Source organism: Pan paniscus, chromosome 3 (assembly GCF_029289425.2).
Source record: "Pan paniscus chromosome 3, NHGRI_mPanPan1-v2.0_pri, whole genome shotgun sequence".
NCBI lineage: Eukaryota > Metazoa > Chordata > Mammalia > Primates > Hominidae > Pan > Pan paniscus.
The window spans coordinates 15,703,306-15,723,692 of NC_073252.2; the positions used below are offsets into that span (position 1 = coordinate 15,703,306).

The window sequence follows — 20,387 nt, forward strand, 5'->3', positions numbered from 1 at the left end:
ACACAGAGACTTTATCTGATTAAAATCTGACTCTAATTTAGCAATAAGTTATGACTAGCTTCTATGCTCAAGACATTGTTTTGACCATCCTGTGATGGCATTAAGATTTTGGAAAGCCAACAAATTCAAAGGACCATTTCCTCCAGTGTGGAGAGTGGATCCCAAAGTCAAAATTAAGCTGGTCAGAACGGGGAGCCCAGCAATCTCGTTGGTCAAGTGTGTGGTCAACATCCACTTCACTAACTCTGGAAACATTCCTTTCAATTAGAGTTCTCATTGCTTGAGAAGAATGAGAGGAAAATAAAGACAAAAACAAGATTTTTTTCAGTCGTCTAATTTCCATAAATGACATCATAAATTATATATTGCTGTTGCCAAGGAAATATAAGAAATACATAGCAGAAGGAAACAAAGAAATTGATTGCACCATAGACGACTAGTCATATGCTTTGGAGAATCATTCTGCCTTTTGAGATGTTATGATCAGTTCTTTACAGGCACAAAGACATATTAATTTTCTAAAAATACCCAATCATTTATCCATTCAGCAAAGAACAAAGAAAACAAAATCAGTGCAATTCTCATAACCCTCTTTCTTTTCACAGCACATAGAATGAGGGGCTATTTTCCTGCCATATTTACCAAGAATAGGGACAGTGTTCATTATTCCACAAGACACCATCCTAGGTCCAGAATCTAAAGGCTCTACCTCCAAAACTCTCAAATATAAAATGGCTTTTTTCTCTAAGTTAACAACTAATTTCCAGTCAGTGAGTAATTTTTTTCCTGAAACATTCACTCAGTGGAAAACAAATGAAGAGGGAAAAAATTAAGTAAACAAATCTGAAAAAGAGGCCACAACACACAGAGATGGAGAAGCTCTAAACTTACCACTGAAGGAAAGCAGGCACTTAAAGTTTATCCCAAACAAAACTGTAATTTTAACTGGTCCCCGAGTTGAGCCTCACTCGATGAATGACTTCCAGGGCCTTTGGCTCTTTGGGACTAAATGAGAAAATTATTTTTAGCACAACTATTTGGAAATCTTTGAGAATTTGGATCTGTTATTCTGTCTGGTACCAAAGCAAGTTTTTCACTGAGCTCTCATGAAAGATCCTCAGTCTCTTGTGGATTTAGAATCCTGCAGCAGCCCACCATCTAAGAGCAAGGTATGGTGTTTACTCTTTTTTTTAGAATTTTGGCAAATGTAGATGCAATGGCCTGTTCTCGTGACGGGAGCTTTTTAGCTTATTAAACAGATGGCTCTGTAGGAAGAATCCATAAAACTGAAGACCTAGCTTCAAGTCTCTGGACTGACACTAGCTTTCTAACCATAGACAAGTTGCGGGACTTCTCAGGACCTTGGTTCCCCATCTAACCTACCATAAGATGGTTTTGGGGAGGATGATATGGGCTTAGCATTGCTCTCTAGGATATAAAATGTTTTGCAAATGTCAGGGTTTTTTTTAATCACTGTGCCATAAAGTAGTCAAAACTTTATCAATAATGAACTGTTGACAATAATAAATATTGATGAATTTTTTTTTCTTCATTGAGCCTCTACTATAGACTACTCTCTGTCCTAGAGTTTGCATTTTAGTGGGGAAACAAGCAAGTCAATAGATAGCCATAACACAGTGCAATTGTGTGGCCTTGCAGGGACTTGAGTAGTGCCAGGAGGAGAAGGAGGTTAATTCATGGCAAACAGGAAAAGCAGTTCTGCAGAGGAAAATTGGAGCCCCCAAAGGCAAAGAACTGGTGAACAACAACATAAAAGGAACTGAGGCATGAGCAGCTCAGGTCTCCATCCTGTCCCAATCACAGTGCCACTCCCAGTGCAACAAGAGAAACACAGAGCTTGCTGTTGTGAAATCTCCACCTCTGCAGGCCAAGAAAATGTCCCGTTTTGGCTTTTCCTGGTTACCTATTCTCTTCTTAATGATTTCCAGGCAAAGCACATTTTCAACTTGAATTAATTATCAAGTCCAGCCCTTTGTCATGAAGTAATATGTTATAGTTTCCCTCACATGATGTAGGGACAAACTCAAGTGTTTGAAGACAAAAGAACTCAGTACAAATTCTGGCTGCACCATTTCATGCCTGTGTGGACTTGAGCCCACAGAGTATCAATGTTCTTACTTGTAAAGTGAAGGTAATAGCACTTACTTCATAACAAGTGGTGTGAGGATAAAGTAAAAGATGTCCTTAAAACACCTGGCACAGAAATAAGAATACTGGGCTCTCCCTGCATTCCAATTCATTTTTATTCAGTTTTTTAAATTATGGTAAAATATACATATCATAAAATTTACCATTTCAACCATTCTTATGTGTACAGTTCTGCAGCATTAAATACATTCATTTTGTTATGCAGTATCATCACCATCTCTCCAGGACTTCTTCATCTCCCCAAACTGAAACTCTCTATACCCATGAAACCATAAATTCCCATTCCCCTCTTCCCTTCTTCCTCCAACAGTGAGTATTCTACTTTCAGTCTTGATGAATGTGACTACTCTAGGAACTTTGTGTAAGAGGAATCACACAATATTTGTCCTTTTGTGACTGGCTTATTTCACATAATATAATGTCTTCAGGGTTCCTCATGTTGTAGCATGTGTCAGTATCTCCTTTCTTTTTAAGGCTGAAGAAGATTCCATTGTATGTGTAGACCAGGTTTTGTTTATCCATTCACCTTTCCATGGACACTTGGGTTGCTTCCACCTTTTGGCTATTGTGAATAATGCTGCAGACATGGCTATGCAAATATCTGTTTGAGTCCTTGCTGCTACGAACATGCATGTGCAAATATTTGTTTGAGTCCCTGATTTTACTTCTTTTGGATATATGCCCCAAAGTGGAATTGCCATATCATATGGTAATTCTCTTTAATTTTTTTGAGGAAATCACTATCCTGTTTTCCACAGGCGCTGCACCATTTTACATTCCCACCACCAACATATTTTATTTTTCCAAGAAAAAAATATACTTGGAGTCTACTTACACTGGGGAAAAAAAAAATATGCTATTTACAAAGGGATCTCAATCTATGAACATGTTTTCCAGGATTTCAATCTTTGTACTGAGTCAATCAGTATTTCTCCAAGTATTTTCCATGGCTAGTTTAGCGAGAACAAAGGGCTCCATGACTAAATAAATTCACAAAATACTATATACAACATTTCTGCCTCAAATATAAGCACATGAACATGGAGCCTCTTGAATCTAAAGTAACACAAATTAAATTTTTTAAATGTGTTTTAAAAACAAAAACCTGTTACTTTGTAATCCCTACAGAAAAACAGGATGGAGGATTATTTGTAATTAGCATCCAGGACAGACATGTTCAAGATTAACAGTATTTCCAGGTTGGGCGTGGCAGCTCACTCTTGAAACCCCAGCACTTTGGGAGGGCGAGGTGGGCAGATCGCTTGAGTTTAGGAGTTCAAGACCAACCTGGGTAACTTGGTGAAACCTCATCTCTCTAAAAAATACAAAAGTTAGCCAGGTGTGGTGGCACACACTTGTAGTCCCAGCTACTCATGAATTCAATTCAGTGTTTTAAAGCATATTGTATGTGGAGTGACAGCTAAGGGGTACAGGTTTCTTTTTGGAGTTTTAAAATAGTCTTTAATTGGATTGTGATGTACATTAAGTTGTACACTTTGGTAAATTTTATGGTGTGCAAATTATATCCTTATAAAGCTGTTAAAAATTATTGTAACGTTTATGAAATTGTGACCTACGTGATTTATTCCCAGTCAGAATAATCAAGTTCACTGCAAGGCAGTGGCTGGAGTGGGTAAAGAGTGGATTATTCAATAAAAGGAGTTGAAAATATAAAGTTATATCCCTACCTCACACTTTTTATCAGAAACATTCTGATGGAACAAATTTTTAAATGTGAAAAAATGAAACAAAAAAATTGAAAGAAAAGCACAAGGATTCTTTTCAGGACCTTAAAGTGGTGAAGGCCTTCTAAACCCAATAAATTGAACCTCAAAAAATATTTTCATGGTAAAAATATTTTAAAATACATGAGGAAAGACAAAGGACAAACTGGGGGAAATTATTTGCTGCTCATGTCATAAGCCATTTGTAGATTAAGATAGATAGATAGATAGATAGACAGATAGATAGATAGATAGATAGATAGATAGATAGATAGATAGATAGATAGATTCATTGCACCATTGCTTATAATAGCAAAAGAAAGAAAATAGTCCAAATACCCATCATAGGAAACTGGTTAAATATTACAAACACATCTATATGATGGATTTTTTTAGCCACTAAATAAAAAAGGACAAGACAGCTCTACACATATAGGTGTCAATACAGAAGCTATAAATACTCATATGGAAACTAAGTGAAAAGGCAACGTACAGAACATTGTATATGGGATGCCAACATGGGGAAGGAGGACACGCAAGAAACTCGCACAGGTGATCAGCTCTAGGGAGGGAACCTGGGTATCCAGAAGACTCAAAGGGAGGTGAAGAAATTGACTTATCGTTGCATACTCTTTTTTCTTTTGAATTTTATGAAATGTACATGTATTCCCTATATAAAAAAATAATTTTAAAATATTTTTAAACACCCTAGACTATGTCAAATTAAAACAACTCAAGTTTTGTATTTGTATTTCTCAAACACTGCAAAAAGGACACATAGGCTCCAGGGAGATTTCTTCAAACCCCATTTCCCTCTTTCTTGTGTAATATTCTCATATTTCATAATTTCTCACCAGTTTTTTTCCCCCACAAAGCTCAAACCTCCCCACAAAATTCTCCTCTTTCTCCAGCCATGTTTTTTGGGTTAAGCCCTGCTGTAAGTGGTTGGACACATCAATGACTTCAACAAAGATCCCTGCCCTCATGTAGCTTACATTCTATCAGGAAAAATATAGATATAAAATAAAGATAGGAATTAGCTACTGAGTTAGAAGTGAAAAGTACAATAAAGAATAGAAAAAATGTAGAGCAGATAAAAGGAAGGTCATGGGCAGAAGAAGGCAGATTGCAGTGTTAAGCACGGTGATAAGGGTTGAACTTAGTGACAAGATGCCATTTGAGCAACGATGTGAAGAGGGAAATGAAGAAGTAGCTATATAGACATCTTGGTGAAGAGGGATTTAGACAATGCGAAGAGACACGTGAGACCCTAAGGCAGGGCACACCTAGTGTCTTTGAGGAGCACCAAGGAATCCAGTGTGACTGGAGCTGACAATGTGAGGAGAATAGAAGATGAAGTCAGGGAAATAAGGAGGGCCTTGTAGACCATCGCACCATGTAACATGAAGCTTTGGGCCCTTAAGTGCAATGAAGAACCAAACAGCATGATCCCACTGTGATTTTTCCATTATAATGCACACCCCGTGGTCTTCTTGCATCAACTGAATCCCAGTACTTGACTGACCAGTCACCATCGTGCCACTAGCATGCATCAGGCACCACAACACATTGTTCCTCAATTCTTTTTGTTTTTTGAGACAGGGTCTGGCTCTGTTGCTCAGGCTGAAGTGCAGCAACACAATCTCTGCTCACTGCAACTTCCACCTCCAGGGTTCAAGTGATTCTCCTGCCTCAGCCTCTCGAGTAGCTGGAATTACAGGTGCACGCCACCATGCGGGGCCACTTTTTGTATTTTTAGTAGAGATGGGTTTCTCCATATTGGCCAGGCTAATCTTGAACTCTTGACTTCAAGTGATCCTCCAACCTCGGCCACCCAAAGTGCTGGGAATACAGGCGTGAGCCATCGTGCCCAGCCTGTTCCTCAATTCTGATAAGGATTTTTACGGAATAATCACTTTGAGTGCCTTTTTTAAAGTTTTAATTGGGAATGCTTGAAGCATTTAGACTCCTATACAGGCAGTAGTATTCTTCCGCACTTGTCATAAAAGCAATCTATTTATTCAATGAATAAATCTGTTTACATTGTTTTAATTTATTCCTTGAGTTCCTTTTTGCCTGGCTATTGGCAATACTGAATATCGTTTCTTCCAATCACATCTTTAAAATTTCTGCTTCCTTTGCCCACCATCAACTAGACCCTTACCACATTCTTCTTCACAGACTGTTCCTGTGACTATTGGCATAGTTGGGCTTTCACACCTGCATCACCATGTCTGAGAAGCCACTGTCCAAATCAACTTCTCTGCAGTTGCTTTCAGGTCCCTCCTGAAAGCAACTCTGGCCTCAGCCTATAGTCTTGCACCCCATGTCTAGTTAAAAGCCTCATTATGACTATCTTCTATGAACCTTTATTTTTTTGGTAGAGATGGGGTCTTGCTATGTTGCCCAGGCTCTTCTCAAATTCCTGGGCTCAAGTAATCCTTCCACCTCAGCCTCCCAATACACTGGGATTACAGACGTGAGCCACCACACTCAGCCTTTTTTTTCTGGGGAGGGGGGTGACTTTCTTGCTGTCCTGCTCCATCACCACAGCAAAATGGGCCCTCCACGCTCCAGGCCTGCATCATGTATCACCACAGCAAAAACATGACCTACTTGAACACGTTCCCTCCCAGGATATGTATTAAAATTCTTTAAAGAAAACAGAATAGATTAATAACTTAAGTGATTAGGCACCAACAGCAATTTGAAAAATTAAATGTCCATTTTAAATGGTAACAAGACAAGAACTTAAGATTGAGTTTACTCTAGCCCATCTTCTCTTCCTGTCAAATAGCAACAATTCTGTGGGAAATGATTCTAAATTTCAAGACACAAGTAGCAGACAAATAAGTGAGAACACATATCACCAGAAATCACAGGACAGCCTGAATCTCCAGGCGCCCTCCTCGGCAGGTAGCCCATCGTGATTCCAGGACCCAAAGAGCTTGGCAAGTCCCAGAAAAGTGGCCCCTGAGGAAGGGCTTTAAAGCTCCTGAGATCAGACTTGCTTCCCCCACATTTTAAAGAGGAAGTCCCAGACAGGCCACTTTCTCATTCCTTCTCAAAGCCTCCTCTAATCAGCCTTTCACAACGGAGAGAGAACTGCTAATTTAATCAATGCATCTTGTTCTTACTGTGGCAGGGGGTGTGAACAGAATGTTCTTTCCATATATATTTTTTTCATCTGAAGCTCCTTTGGAAGGCCTGTATTGAATGCACTGGGCTTGTCAGAAAGTGCCTTAATTCCAGTTGAGCAATAGAATCAATAATTTTGGATTTGTGCTGTATGACAAGGGCATACAAAAATGTCTACCAGACAGGGCATGGCAAAAATGTTCTCCTTGTTTTTTTTTTTCAACTAGTAACACCAAGATTTAGTCAAAGTTACAGAGCCTGAGTTCGGATAAGTTGCTTTGGTTTTTCACTAATAAGATTTCTAGGAATCAGCTTACTTCAAAATCACATGTGCACACTGTGTTTTTCTTAGTTTGTCATTCCTATGCTCTGGCAAATTTCTGGGTCTAATTCCAAGATGTTGCAATTTCCCCATGGGTACCACAAAAGTGGTGATGTGTGCCTGGTCAATTTTCTCACATGGCTGTCAAAAAACAAAAGAAATTTCATCTGATTGCTTTCCCCACATTTTGTGATGATTTCCTTTGAGAGAGTATACACCAGGTCAAGCACTATATAGATTTCTTGTTAAAGCATGGGTCCAACCATCCAAACACAACTCATTTGCATGACCCCAGAACCACCTGTATATGTTCTTCCCTTTAAAAAACTGCTAATACTAAGGACCATTTAGCCTAAAAAATCAGGTATCTCAAATCTATACCACTCTCCATCTCACCTTCAGCCTATATGCCAAAGTGCCATACTAATAAATGACTCATGATTCTGAGCTTCTAGGCTTTATGGGGGAGTCCTATTAGATCAGAATTGAAGAGACCTGCTGCCTGCTTCACTTGGGGCACAGGCACCATGCGTGGCTTAATTTCACACAGCTCTTTAATTGAGCCCCAGTGCTAACAGCTTAATGGGACACCACAACATTATATCCTGCAGATTTTAAATTAAAGTTTGAGACCTCCCCTCAGGACATGCACAGTACTCCAATTAACACTAATTGGCATTATACATGATTACCAAGTGAAAACCATGGTTTTCCTGAAAATGCCTCCTCTTTTCTCCAGCTTTAAATAGTCCATAAATTCTAAGAAAACAATCATGGGTGCATGCAAAGATTAGCTAGAATGATGTCTAGCATGATGTTCATATTGGGAGAACTTTGGAAGCAACCTAAATATCTATAATGGGGGTTCTGTACATAAAAGATAGTAGAGACAAAAGCAATTATTTTTTAATGTCACACATAATTTTGACATGAGAAGGTGTTCATGATACATTGTCAAGTGAAAGAAGTTAAGGAAGTGTAGAAATGGCATGGTATCACTTTCTCCATAGTATAGACAAAAGAGACTAGAAGGATATATATACTAAAATGTAAATCTCAAGGTGGTAAAAATAATGTTGATGTTTATCTTTTTCATTTCCAGGTCTAAATTTTTTTCTTTAAAAAATGCACTACATTTGTAAAAAGAAAATGCCATTTTTAAATCCATCATTGATTTCTGAAGAATAAATGCAGTGATTTATTTTGAAATGTTTTTAACCAATTCTTCATCTGCACCAACTCCCGTGTAGGGCACTGAGGATTCTATATCAATAATGTGTTGATAATTTTCAATGGAATTATGAAGGTAAACAGGGTTTTACATGTGTGGAAAGATGAACACTGGAGTGATTTGTTGCAAATGCACATTCTCATGTTCAAACTGATTCAATCATGCCAAACCACACCCCTCCCAACACAGAAAGTTCATTTACGTCTGTGTGTTTCTCTTCCAGAGCCAAAGATGTTTGTCTTGCTCTATGTTACAAGTTTTGCCATTTGTGCCAGTGGACAACCCCGGGGTAATCAGTTGAAAGGAGAGAACTACTCCCCCAGGTATATCTGCAGCATTCCTGGCTTGCCTGGACCTCCAGGGCCCCCTGGAGCAAATGGTTCCCCTGGGCCCCATGGTCGCATCGGCCTTCCAGGAAGAGATGGTAGAGACGGCAGGAAAGGAGAGAAAGGTGAAAAGGGAACTGCAGGTAATGAATGAGAAGTTGCATAAAACACCCTCCTTCACCCCCACCTTAAAACTGTTCCCCTTTCTTTGTTACTTTTTCTAATGGGAATTGCTCCTTAAACCCCTTCTGTACTTTCATTAATTGTAACTTACTGAGCCCTTACTAGGCTTCAGATGCTTCCCTAAACTCTGTAGCTGCATCCTTATTTCACTGCAATGACAACTCTTTCAGCTGAACGTTATCCCATCTTATAGATGAGAAAATTGAGCCACAGTGTGATTAAATGAATTACTGAGAATGGACCGGGGTGGATGTGCACTGCTAGTAGCTGCCAGAGCTGGACTCAAACATCTGATGTCCAGAAGTACTGGGCTATTGCAGCCAGCAGGCAATGGCTGGATGTGCAAGCGCATGGATGGACAGAGAGATGGACAGAAGGGGAAATGGACAGACTAAGCAGAGGCAAAAACCAGGAGCCAGATGCACAGATGCCATCCTGCTCAGCATGAATATCCTGAACAAAGATACATAAAGGGCTTCTAAATTTTATTTTTCACAGATGAAGTGACAATAGCACTGTAAAGCCTACCTTTCCTAGCTCATCACTTTCCCACCTGACACATAGCAGCTAAAAAGCAGATTTTTACAGCTCTTTACAGCAACACAATTGCCCACAAGTCCTTCAGTAATTTTCACTTTGTTTCCCCCCAAAATAAGTTGGTCCGGGAAGCTTGCCAGATTCTGCAGTCCTTCAGGGTAAACCGAATTGAAATTCTAGACAGGCTGTGTTAACTCTAAAAGAGGAAGGGATTTGGAATCAATCTTTCAAGACAAGTTGCTGAGCATAAAAGTTGGGACAAAAGATAGGAAGGAAAAAATTCTATATAACTCCAATCATCACACCTGATTTACTGGAGTTCTGTAAAACAAAATCATAAAACATATTCAGATTATTGGATAATAATTCATTTCTGAATTTGCCATGCGGATAATATCTGGCAAATCAATTACCAAATCTATGAACATTGCACAATAATAGATAAAGAACCTTTAGGGAAAGCTTCAACATCAGATAAGAAGCTTTAATTTGGAGCTAAAATGTAAGTTTTTAAAGACATCCATAAGGTAACACCTGTGAATATAAGTTACAACTGAGTCATAATTATGAATATTCTTGAAATCCTATAATAACACTAGGATTATAGTTATATATTGCTTTTAGTTTACTGGGTCTGGAAGCAATAATGTAGTGGCTATACAAACAAACATTGGAGTCAGAAAGACTTTGGCTCAAATCTTAGCTCTTTCAATTACTAATCTAGTATCCTTGGCCACATATGCTCTTAGAGGCTCAGTTTCCTCATTTGTAAGTTGGTGGTAATAAGGGTGATTGTTAAGTTTAAGGGAAAGAGTACATGCAAAACCTTCCACAGGATAACTGCCATGTGATAAAAACTCAGTAAATGTTATAACTTATTAAATTCTGATCTGCAAATATGAGTCACAGCTAAATTTGTGACTAGCAAAAGCCATATAATAAACTAGACATTGGTAACTCGTTTCATGAGGTAGTTCTAATATTAAAGACATATATGTGGATATGCATTCAGATTAAATTAAATGTTCAGAACTGCTACAGTTTTAACCACATATGAGGCTAACTATACCACCACATTCATAGATCCACTCATTCATCCATGCATCCAGGCATTATTCATTCAATAATATTTCTGTGCACCTATTACTATCTAATATTATTCTTCCAGTGTTTCTCAACCTCTGCACTAATGAGAATTTGGGTAGAATAATTATTTACCGTGGAGTGACTATTCTGTGCATTGCAGGATGTTCAATAGCATTCCACTAGATGCTAGTGGCACTCCTCTCTAAATTGACAATCAAAATTTTTCTATACGCAGCCAGCTATCCACTGGGTAGAAAGGTGGACAGTGCAAAATTGCACCCGGTTGAGAACGCTGTTCTAGACACTGGGAACGCAAGCATAAGACATTGTTCTTGCCTTGATAAGCAGACATTCATGTGGGGGAGGCCAATATATACAGACATAATTAAAATACATCATCATAATAACCACTTACTAAGAACTTACTATTTGTCAGGACCTTTACATTTCATATTTAATATCTACTATAACCCTATTAGCAATAATTATAATCAGCAATAAAATTAATGTTACAAATGAAAAAAAATTGAGATTCAAAAACAATCAAAAACAAAATGACTTTCCTAACCTGAGATTATTTAAATACAATATACACACATAGGATACATAACAGCTCAGAAAGAAAAGGTAGGAATGACTATATGATCGATGAAGAGAGGTGTACCTCACTTATAAACTACAGGAACAGCCTGGGAGATTTGGGGATGTGTTTTTAATATGGCTGTAACTGGGCACAACCTGGCTGGGAGTGCCTGCTCCCTGTTTCCCCTTTAATGACACTACAAGTGCCTTCTCACTCACGTACTCTTGGTGAATGCCCTCACCACATCCACCCCAACCAAGTCCAATCAAGCATAATTTTGGTCCAACTTCCCTATCCTAAATGAGAAATGCAGAGTTTATTACACAAAGTTATAAATTTTCTATTAAAGTATCTGTCTCCCTCACTGGTCTGTTGCAATTATTACTGTAGCATAATATTAACATTTAATTTAATCTGGGTACATATCCATATAAAAATCTTCAGATAACACTAGAATAACCTCTTGAAAAAGATCATTCATTCCAGTTTATCATATGGATTTAGGTATTCATGAACTTAACTTTGGCCCATATTTGCAGATCCAAGGTCATAAGTAATGACAGCTAATTTGAGGTTCGGGCAGATGTCTTTCATGCCCATGTTTCACTTAGCCCCTAGTCCATGACTGGTATGTAGCAGATGGTCAATTAATGTTAGATGGTTTACATGGACGCATGTATGTATGCATAGATCCACGGATAGATGGATGGAAGGATAGAATGAATGAATGGTTGGATGGAAGGAAGAAATGGCATGGAAGAAGAAATCTAGGTAGACCCATTTCATGGAGAACTATAAAGAAATCCTTTCTGATCTAGTTTCAATACCTAAACATAGGCTAACTCTTACCCCCATAATCCTCCACTCTACCCAAGCATATGTCTGACTAAATAGGGAGAAGGACAAGGACTCATCCCTTCTTTCCACTCTTAATGTGTGGAACCTAAGCATGTGAGCAAATTCTTCATACAAACAGGAAGAGTAACTATACATTATTACAGCTAGTCCATGATTATCTATCACCCAATTCAGCATCTCAAACAAACATTACTATAGAAAATCCAAACTTTCAGGCTGTGAAGGCCTTTTTGTGGACAGCATTGTAAAATTGCATCCCAGAATGTATGATTTGGTCTCAAGGAATTTTCAAGAGGGTGAGACCTCAAACAATCTAGTCCAACACCTTCGTTTCAAGGACTGGGAAACTAAAGCCAGAGAGATCAAGCCCTTTCTTAAAATTCACCTAACTAATCCATGGCTGAACTGGGGTTTTATCCCAGGTCTGTTTGCTGCTTTGCCCAGTAAGTTTGGATTGGACTTAGACCCAATCTCCCCTTATTACAAATGGAGCATTTAAAACCCAGAAAAGAAATGACTCGCCCAAAATTTAAATTTCAGTTTAGCTTAATAAAATTTCTCAAGAACAAATACATAGGTAAAGTAAAACACACAATTCATCAGCAATATATTTGCTCTGACTACAAAAGTGCACTACAGGTTACTAATAATTTGGATAATTTTTGAGGAAATATCATACAAGCACTATTTGTGAAATAGATTTGGCCATAAAATTGAATGATATCTTTCGATGGTATTAAATCATTGCTGTTATATATATAAAATCATTGCTTTTATATATATATAACAATGCCTTATATGTAAAATGTCATATATAAATGTCTTATATATAATCTATTTTATATATAAAACGTGAATGTCATATACAAAATCAATGTCTTATATAGATTTTATATGTATAAAATATTGTATATATAATGTGTTATATACATAAACTATTTAAATTTTAAACCATTTATATAAATTAAACTGATTTTGCTTATTTCCTTCAACCAGGATCACCATTTTTCTGTATTTAGCCTATAGTTGGTCTGCAGATATAAAGATTTAGACACACAGAAAATGTTCCTGTATGGTGATTTGGAATTTGTGAAAATTCTTTCACAGCAATTATGTCTTTTCTGTATATAAAGAGACTCAGAAAAATTAAGGGACTTACCTAAAATGATACAACCGTTTAGTGACAGAGCCAAACACTATTTAAGATTCTTGACTCCAACCCCAAAGGTAAAAGGCATTTTAATGAACCGGAAACATCATTCGACTAAGAAGGCTTGGATTCTAGTCCTAGCATTGGTACAGAAGCAACTTTTTTTTTTTTTTTTTTTTGATACTGAGTCTTGCACTGCCGCCCGGGCTGATGTGCAGTGGCGCAATCTCGGCTCGCTGCAACCTCCACCTCCCGGGTTCAAGCAATTCCCCTGCCTCAGCCTTCCGAGTAGCTGGGACTACAGGCGCGCATCACCACGTCCGGCTAATTTTTGTATTTTTAGTAGAGACGGGGCTTCACCGTGTTAGCCAGGATGGTCTTGATCTGCGGACCTCGTTATCTGCCCGCCTCGGCCTCCCAAAGTGCTGGGATTACAGGCGTGAGCCACTGCACCCAGCCCAGAAGCAAGTTTTTTTTACCTGTCTGGGACTCAGTTTTCTCCTCACAAAATAAGCTACTGCATGGTGGTGGCAGTCATTGTTTTATGGTTATTGTAGCATGTTGAGCCCTCGCTATGTGCCAGATGCGCTTTCGAATTTATGCTCCTGCTGGCCGGGCATGGCGGCTCAGGCCTCCCAAATCTCAGCACTTTGGGAGGCCGAGGCAGGCGGATCACCTGAGGTCAGGAGTTCGAGACCAGCCTGGCCAACATGGCAAAAGCCCCATCTCTACTAAAAATACAAAAATTAGCTGAATGTGGTGGTGCACACCTGTAATCCCAGCTACTCAGGAGGCTGAGGCAGGAGAATAGCTTGAACCTGGGAGGTGGAAGTTGCAATGAGCCAAGATCGTGCCATGACACTCCATCCTGGGCAGCAGAGTGAGACTCTGTCTCAAAAAAGAAAAAAAAAGAAAGAAAAAAAAAGAATTTATGTTCCTGCCAAATGCTCTGGCTCCAGAGTCAGGCAGGCAGGCATGAGGTCAGACCACAGCTCCATCATTCACTAGTTCTCTTCTCTTCAGTAAAGTAACTCCTCTATGGCTCAGCTTCCTCATTTGCAATGAAAGTAATAATAATTCTGAGTTCATAAAGTCACTGTGAAACTTAAATAAGATAATGCATGCAAATAAAGCATTTAACATTGTCCCTGGAACATAGTAAAACCTTCATAAATATAAGCAAATCTAATTTTGATTAATTCTCTTATTATTATCACAAATAGAAATAGAATGAAGCCTCTAGGGATTTGCCTGGTTCTGTCTGCCCCTCTGGGCCCACTCTGAGAAATAATATCATCATGCTCATTGAAGGGTTCCTGTAGTGCCCAGTACCTATATGTGAATAATATAGTGGCAAGTGATCCATCATCAAAATGATAGTTAATTATGTTAAATTCGTCAGGATTTAAATTATTTCTTACATATTCAGGAAAATTGACTTATATTCTGATGAAAATTTTCTATTTTTGTTGTTAGTGCACCAGTGATGTTTTAAAAGTTTATTATTGGCTGGGCGCGGTGGCTCATGCCTATAATCCCAGCACTTTGGGAGGCTGAGGTGGGTGAATCACAAGGTCAGGAGTTCAAGACCAGCCTGGCCAACATGGTGAAACCCAGTCTATACTAAAAATACAAAAAATTAGCTGGGCGTAGTGGCAAGCGCCTATAATCCCAGCTGCTTGGGAGGCTGAGGCAGGAGAATTGCTTGAACCCGGGAGTCGGAGGTTGCAGTGAGCCAAGATCACGCCACTGCACTCCAGTCCTGGTGATAGAGTGAGACTCCATCTCAAAAAAAAAAAGTTTATTATTTAGTAGTACACTGTTAAAGGTTGCCTGAAAAGACAAAGTTGGGATGTGCTGGGACCATGTAGGTATATTGTTTGTGATTATATCTTTTGAGGAACTATTAATCAAACTATATACTCTTTCTGAAGGTTTGAGAGGTAAGACTGGACCGCTAGGTCTTGCCGGTGAGAAAGGGGACCAAGGAGAGACTGGGAAGAAAGGACCCATAGGACCAGAGGGAGAGAAAGGAGAAGTAGGTCCAATTGGTCCTCCTGGACCAAAGGGAGACAGAGGAGAACAAGGGGACCCGGGGCTGCCTGGAGTTTGCAGATGTGGAAGCATCGTGCTCAAATCCGCCTTTTCTGTTGGCATCACAACCAGCTACCCAGAAGAAAGACTACCTATTATATTTAACAAGGTCCTCTTCAACGAGGGAGAGCACTACAACCCTGCCACAGGGAAGTTCATCTGTGCTTTCCCAGGGATCTATTACTTTTCTTATGATATCACATTGGCTAATAAGCATCTGGCAATCGGACTGGTACACAATGGGCAGTACCGGATAAAGACCTTCGACGCCAACACAGGAAACCATGATGTGGCTTCGGGGTCCACAGTCATCTATCTGCAGCCAGAAGATGAAGTCTGGCTGGAGATCTTCTTCACAGACCAGAATGGCCTCTTCTCAGACCCAGGTTGGGCAGACAGCTTATTCTCCGGGTTTCTCTTATACGTTGACACAGATTACCTAGATTCCATATCAGAAGATGATGAATTGTGATCAGGACCAAGATCCCTGTGGTAAACACTCTGATTGAATCTGGGGTTCCAGAAGGTGGAACAAGCAGGAATGGGATCCAAAGAGACTCCCACTCAGATTCTAAAGCATTTAAAGACAATTCTAGCAGAATTTATCAAAACAAGATGAAACACAGAAAAGTTGAAACCACAACAAAATGAATTCTATTAAAGAATAGACCCAGATATAAATTCTCTTGAAAGCAATGTTCATAAATATTTAAGCAAATTAAAGACAATGTTAACAAATTTTCTATTAAACACCCTGAGTGATAAAACCAGTTGGCAATAATATTGCCTTATTAAATCTTCAAAAAATATATTTTAGTCTGTTATTTAAGAAAAACATAACATCCCAAAATCTTTGACAATTCTCGAAAGACTATATAGTAAGTCAAAAACCAAAGGTAAGAGATGCTAACTATTTTTCAAGCAAGCTACAGAGAAATGATAAATGTTTTTTGTTTTATTATTTATTCCTTCATGTTTGTATATATTCACTCAACAACCCTTTAATGAGCCTGTAAGGACCAGACACTGTGGCGCTGAATCAGATTTAATAATGAGTTAAGACAAAGCCCCTACCTATGGGCTAGTGTGTGGTGATCAAACTATCACAATTCAGTGTGATGAGCAGCATAGCAAACAGATGGATTTGAAGCTAAAAGCACACAGGGTCTGCTATTCCTGAGGCTGGAGGCCAGAGAAGCTTTTACACATGGAAAAACACTAATCATGCCAAGGTGTATGTGTTTAAGTGGGTGTGATGGATGCAAAGGGAATGAGGAATTCAGCACTGCATTCTCTTTGCACCCTCAATGCATGATTAGTATTCTCAACAGCAAAGGGGTGAAAAATCTAGAGACAGAGGAGGCCTGGCAGGGGTGATAAAAATGGAGATTGAAATGAAGAGAAATAGCCAGCAGGTGATTCTTCTAAATCCTTTAGTGTGATGGTTTCCCAAGACAAACATTTGTCCTAATAGCTTTCTCATAAATATGGGCACCACTTTACATTGTGGTAAGACATTGCTTCTCATGGATCTGCTAGGTATTTATTTCAAATAAAGCAAGGCATATGTTCACTGATTTACGAGTAAGCTGATGAGAGCAATGAACAGGAGAAGGAGGGAGAGAGCCAAATGTCTGAGTAAACAGATATCCCTTCCAAGTCTCACACCTCCCTTAGTCCCACTCTTGCTTGTGTCAGCACCTTGTTCTTCACTGAACTGCAATTCTTCAATTATTCTCTTCCATGATTTTGTCTGATCTACCATTTCTATGGTTTATGGTAATAGTATTCCCTTTATCCCTCCCTTTTGGTAACTTCCAATCCTCCTTCTATGTATTCCTTTCTCTGCTCATTGACTTATAAATAGTTTTCATACCTCTTATGTTTGAATCACCATGCTAGATTCTGTGAAAACAGAAGAGTATCAAGATTAATATATTAATAGTATAGCTCCAACTGGTAAATTTCTTTTTTTTAATCTTCCCCAATTTAAATTTTTTAATTTAAAAGTAAATTTTACTGTCGAAAATGCAAACTTGGGGAGGGCGGAAACATCACACACAAGGTTTCCACTTCACACTTGGAGGGTTGCATGGCGGCTGGGCAAAGGTGCTCCCCACTCCCCAGATGGTGCGGCGGCTGGCCAGAGGCACTCTTCACTTCCCAGACAGAGGGGCGGCCGGGCAGAGGTGCTCCTCACTTCCCAGAGGGTGCAGGAGCCAGCTCTGACTAGTAAATTTCTAAGGATACCAGAAAGGAAATGGCATGCACACACACAAAAAATACCTAAATTTTGGAAGAGAAAATGATAAAATATGCTAAGTTCTAGGCTGGAAATAAGGGCAAAATGCTGTGAAAGAAGAGGAAATGTTTACTTCCAAATTAGGATGTGACAGAGAAGGGATAGGGAAATCCTCTCTGCTCATTGGGCCTTACGTGATGGGTGACACTTGGAGTGGCACAAGTTGGGGGAAAGCGCACTTGAGACAGAGGTAATGATGGGGACGAAGTGAGAACAGAGACCCAGAAGGAGAATCAATGGACCATATTTGTAAGAGCTTTGAAAGCCAGCCTGAGAATTGGAGGATTTATTCATAAGAAAGTGTAGAGACCCTGTGTATTTCAGAGCTGGATACTGCCATTACCACAGATGAAAGTTGCAATGATCTAGCAGTTGTGTGCAAAGGCAAGGCTTGCTTTTCCTGTCTTTCAACCCTATCTTGCTTTTCCTGTCTTTCAACCCTATCTTGCTTTCATTGTCTTCATCTTCCTGCCATACTTTGTGCACTTATTGCTCTCCTTCTGAGTCAGGACATGTGTACAGGAGACCAAGAACAATGAGTATTAGAAAAAAAGGAGACAGCAAAGGTGGTTTGAGGTAGTCACCTGCTTACAGATAACAGCCAAAGATAGAATTCCAAGTTATAAAGCATAAAAAAGAGCCAACAGAAGTAACTAATCTGGGAAAAGTGAACATATGGGCCCTTTAAAGACTACAAGATTTGCTAGATAAACTGGAAATGGAGAAGTTATTGCAGACAGTCATGAACCACAGATCACTGTGATTAAAATTTTCTTCTGATCGTAATCCACGAATGCATTCATTTTTTGGACATTGCTTACTTATCTTTTAAATGTTTCTTTTATTACAAAGCCTATTTTGAGTAGCTTTTAAAACTGAATTTCCTTTAATTGGTTTTAAGCCTAGAGATGAATTTTGTTTTCAAATATCTGGTGGGATGGTAATGGGGATTAGAGAACTGACATGAGAAAAGAGGAGCTGTTTTGGTATTAAACGAATAAAATCTTAAGCAAATATAGGTGTCTTTTATTCTTAAAAAATAGCAGATACAGTTTATCCACACTTGTAAATATTTGTATAAAGAAAGTAGCAGAACAGTTTTGGTTTAAAAAGTTCCAAGTCTCATTGCAATCATTCTTTGTAAAGGCTGACTTGTAATGAATATGTATTAAGCAATATTTATTGACTATATACCATCTTGTTCTGGAAGAGTTTAAAGCCACTTAAGAAGATAAATAAGATATAAAAAGAAAACAGCAGTCAAAAGCAGATGAGAAGAAATGGGAAAAACAAAGAAAAAAGAAAATAATGAGGCTAATATAATGCTGTGTGTACATGAACATGCATGTGCCTGTGTTACACATTTTCAGGCCACAAATGTTTCTTTGTGCCCCTGCATGCACAAGGGTATTTCCAGGTCATTTATCATTGTGAACAGTGTTGCTTATGATAAAAAATAGATTCTATAAACTCTAAATATACTTTTTTTCTACCACTCTGTGTAAAAGATCATGAACGTAAATAAATTTTAGATATGAGCTGGGTTAGTCCATTTGCATTGCTATAAAGGAATACCTGAGGCTGGGTAATTTATAAAGAAAAGAGGTTTATTTTGGCTCACAGTTCTGCAGGCCATACAAGCAGCATGGTGCCAGCATCTGCTTCTGGTGCAGCCTCAGGAAGCTTCCAATCATGGTGGAAGATGAAGAGGGCACCACCATCCTATCACATGGTGAGAGAGGGATCAAGAGAGTGGGGGGGAGGTGTCACACTCTTTTAAGCAACCTGATCTCACATGAACTCATTAGCATGAGGACAGCACCAAGCCATTCATGAGGGATCCACCCCCATGACCAAAATTCCTCCCACTAGGCCCACCTCCAACATTGGGAGTCATATATCAACATGAAATTTGGAAGGGACAAAAACATCCAAACCACATCATTAGGTTTCTCTCTTTGTCTCTCTCTCTCTCTGTAGCTCCACTTTCAGTAAATAGCATCTCTACTCACCCTGTACCAAAGTCAAAACCGTAAGGTGCAAACTAAATGTCTTTCCTCCCTTCCCTACTGAATTTTGCCCAGCATAAAATTCTTATGGTTCCAGCCACTAAATGCACATATCTGATTCATTGCACGTTTCCATTCCCCGTGCAAAAGGTGTCATTCATACATTCATCATCACTTCCCTTAATCAGTGAAAAACGTTGTAACTGGCCCTTTGCCTCCAACCACAACCCTCCAATCCATCCTCCACACTAGATTGAGTATATCCTTTTAAAATGAAAATGTGCATGCCATTTCCCAGCTTAAAAAACAGCAATGACCCTCTCAATCCCTCCACTATAAAAGGTGTTTTGAACTTCTATAAGTTTTGCCATCAGGTGTGTATTTCATATTGTTTTCTGGTATCCATACCTAAATTCCTTCTGAAGGACTATCTTCCTTTACATAAGGAAGCTCATAGCTAAGTCTATGAGCTTCTCAGTGGAACTGACACTTCCAGTATGTAAATCTCTAGCCTAACTCATCAGAGTATAGCATCCCACTCACCAAAATAATTGATTCAGGTGACTCTATGAGAGTCAATGAAACTTTGCTGGGACATCTATAGAAGAGAATCTCCTTCTTTTCTGTTGGACTTAAGCCTGTGAACCTCCACCAGCCACATTACCACCCCAGAGC

General features: G+C 39.0%; 1 protein-coding gene across 2 annotated transcripts in view; it reads left to right on the forward strand.

Moving 5' to 3' along the window:
- C1QTNF7 (C1q and TNF related 7) overlaps window positions 1-19,757 on the forward strand; it is a 106,932-nt gene extending 87,175 nt beyond the window's left edge. Inside the window, exons 1-3 of one of the 2 annotated variants that reach the window (XM_034958317.3) lie at window positions 978-1,169; window positions 8,808-9,053; window positions 15,242-19,757. In XM_034958317.3, coding sequence (XP_034814208.1) covers window positions 8,816-9,053; window positions 15,242-15,873 — 870 coding nt within the window. In that variant the 5' untranslated portion in view covers window positions 978-1,169; window positions 8,808-8,815 and the 3' untranslated portion in view covers window positions 15,874-19,757. Of the gene's footprint in view, window positions 1-977; window positions 1,170-8,807; window positions 9,054-15,241 lie in introns of those variants that run through there. The other variant, XM_063603726.1, reaches the window with a different exon arrangement.
- Window positions 19,758-20,387: the final 630 nt, after the last annotated feature.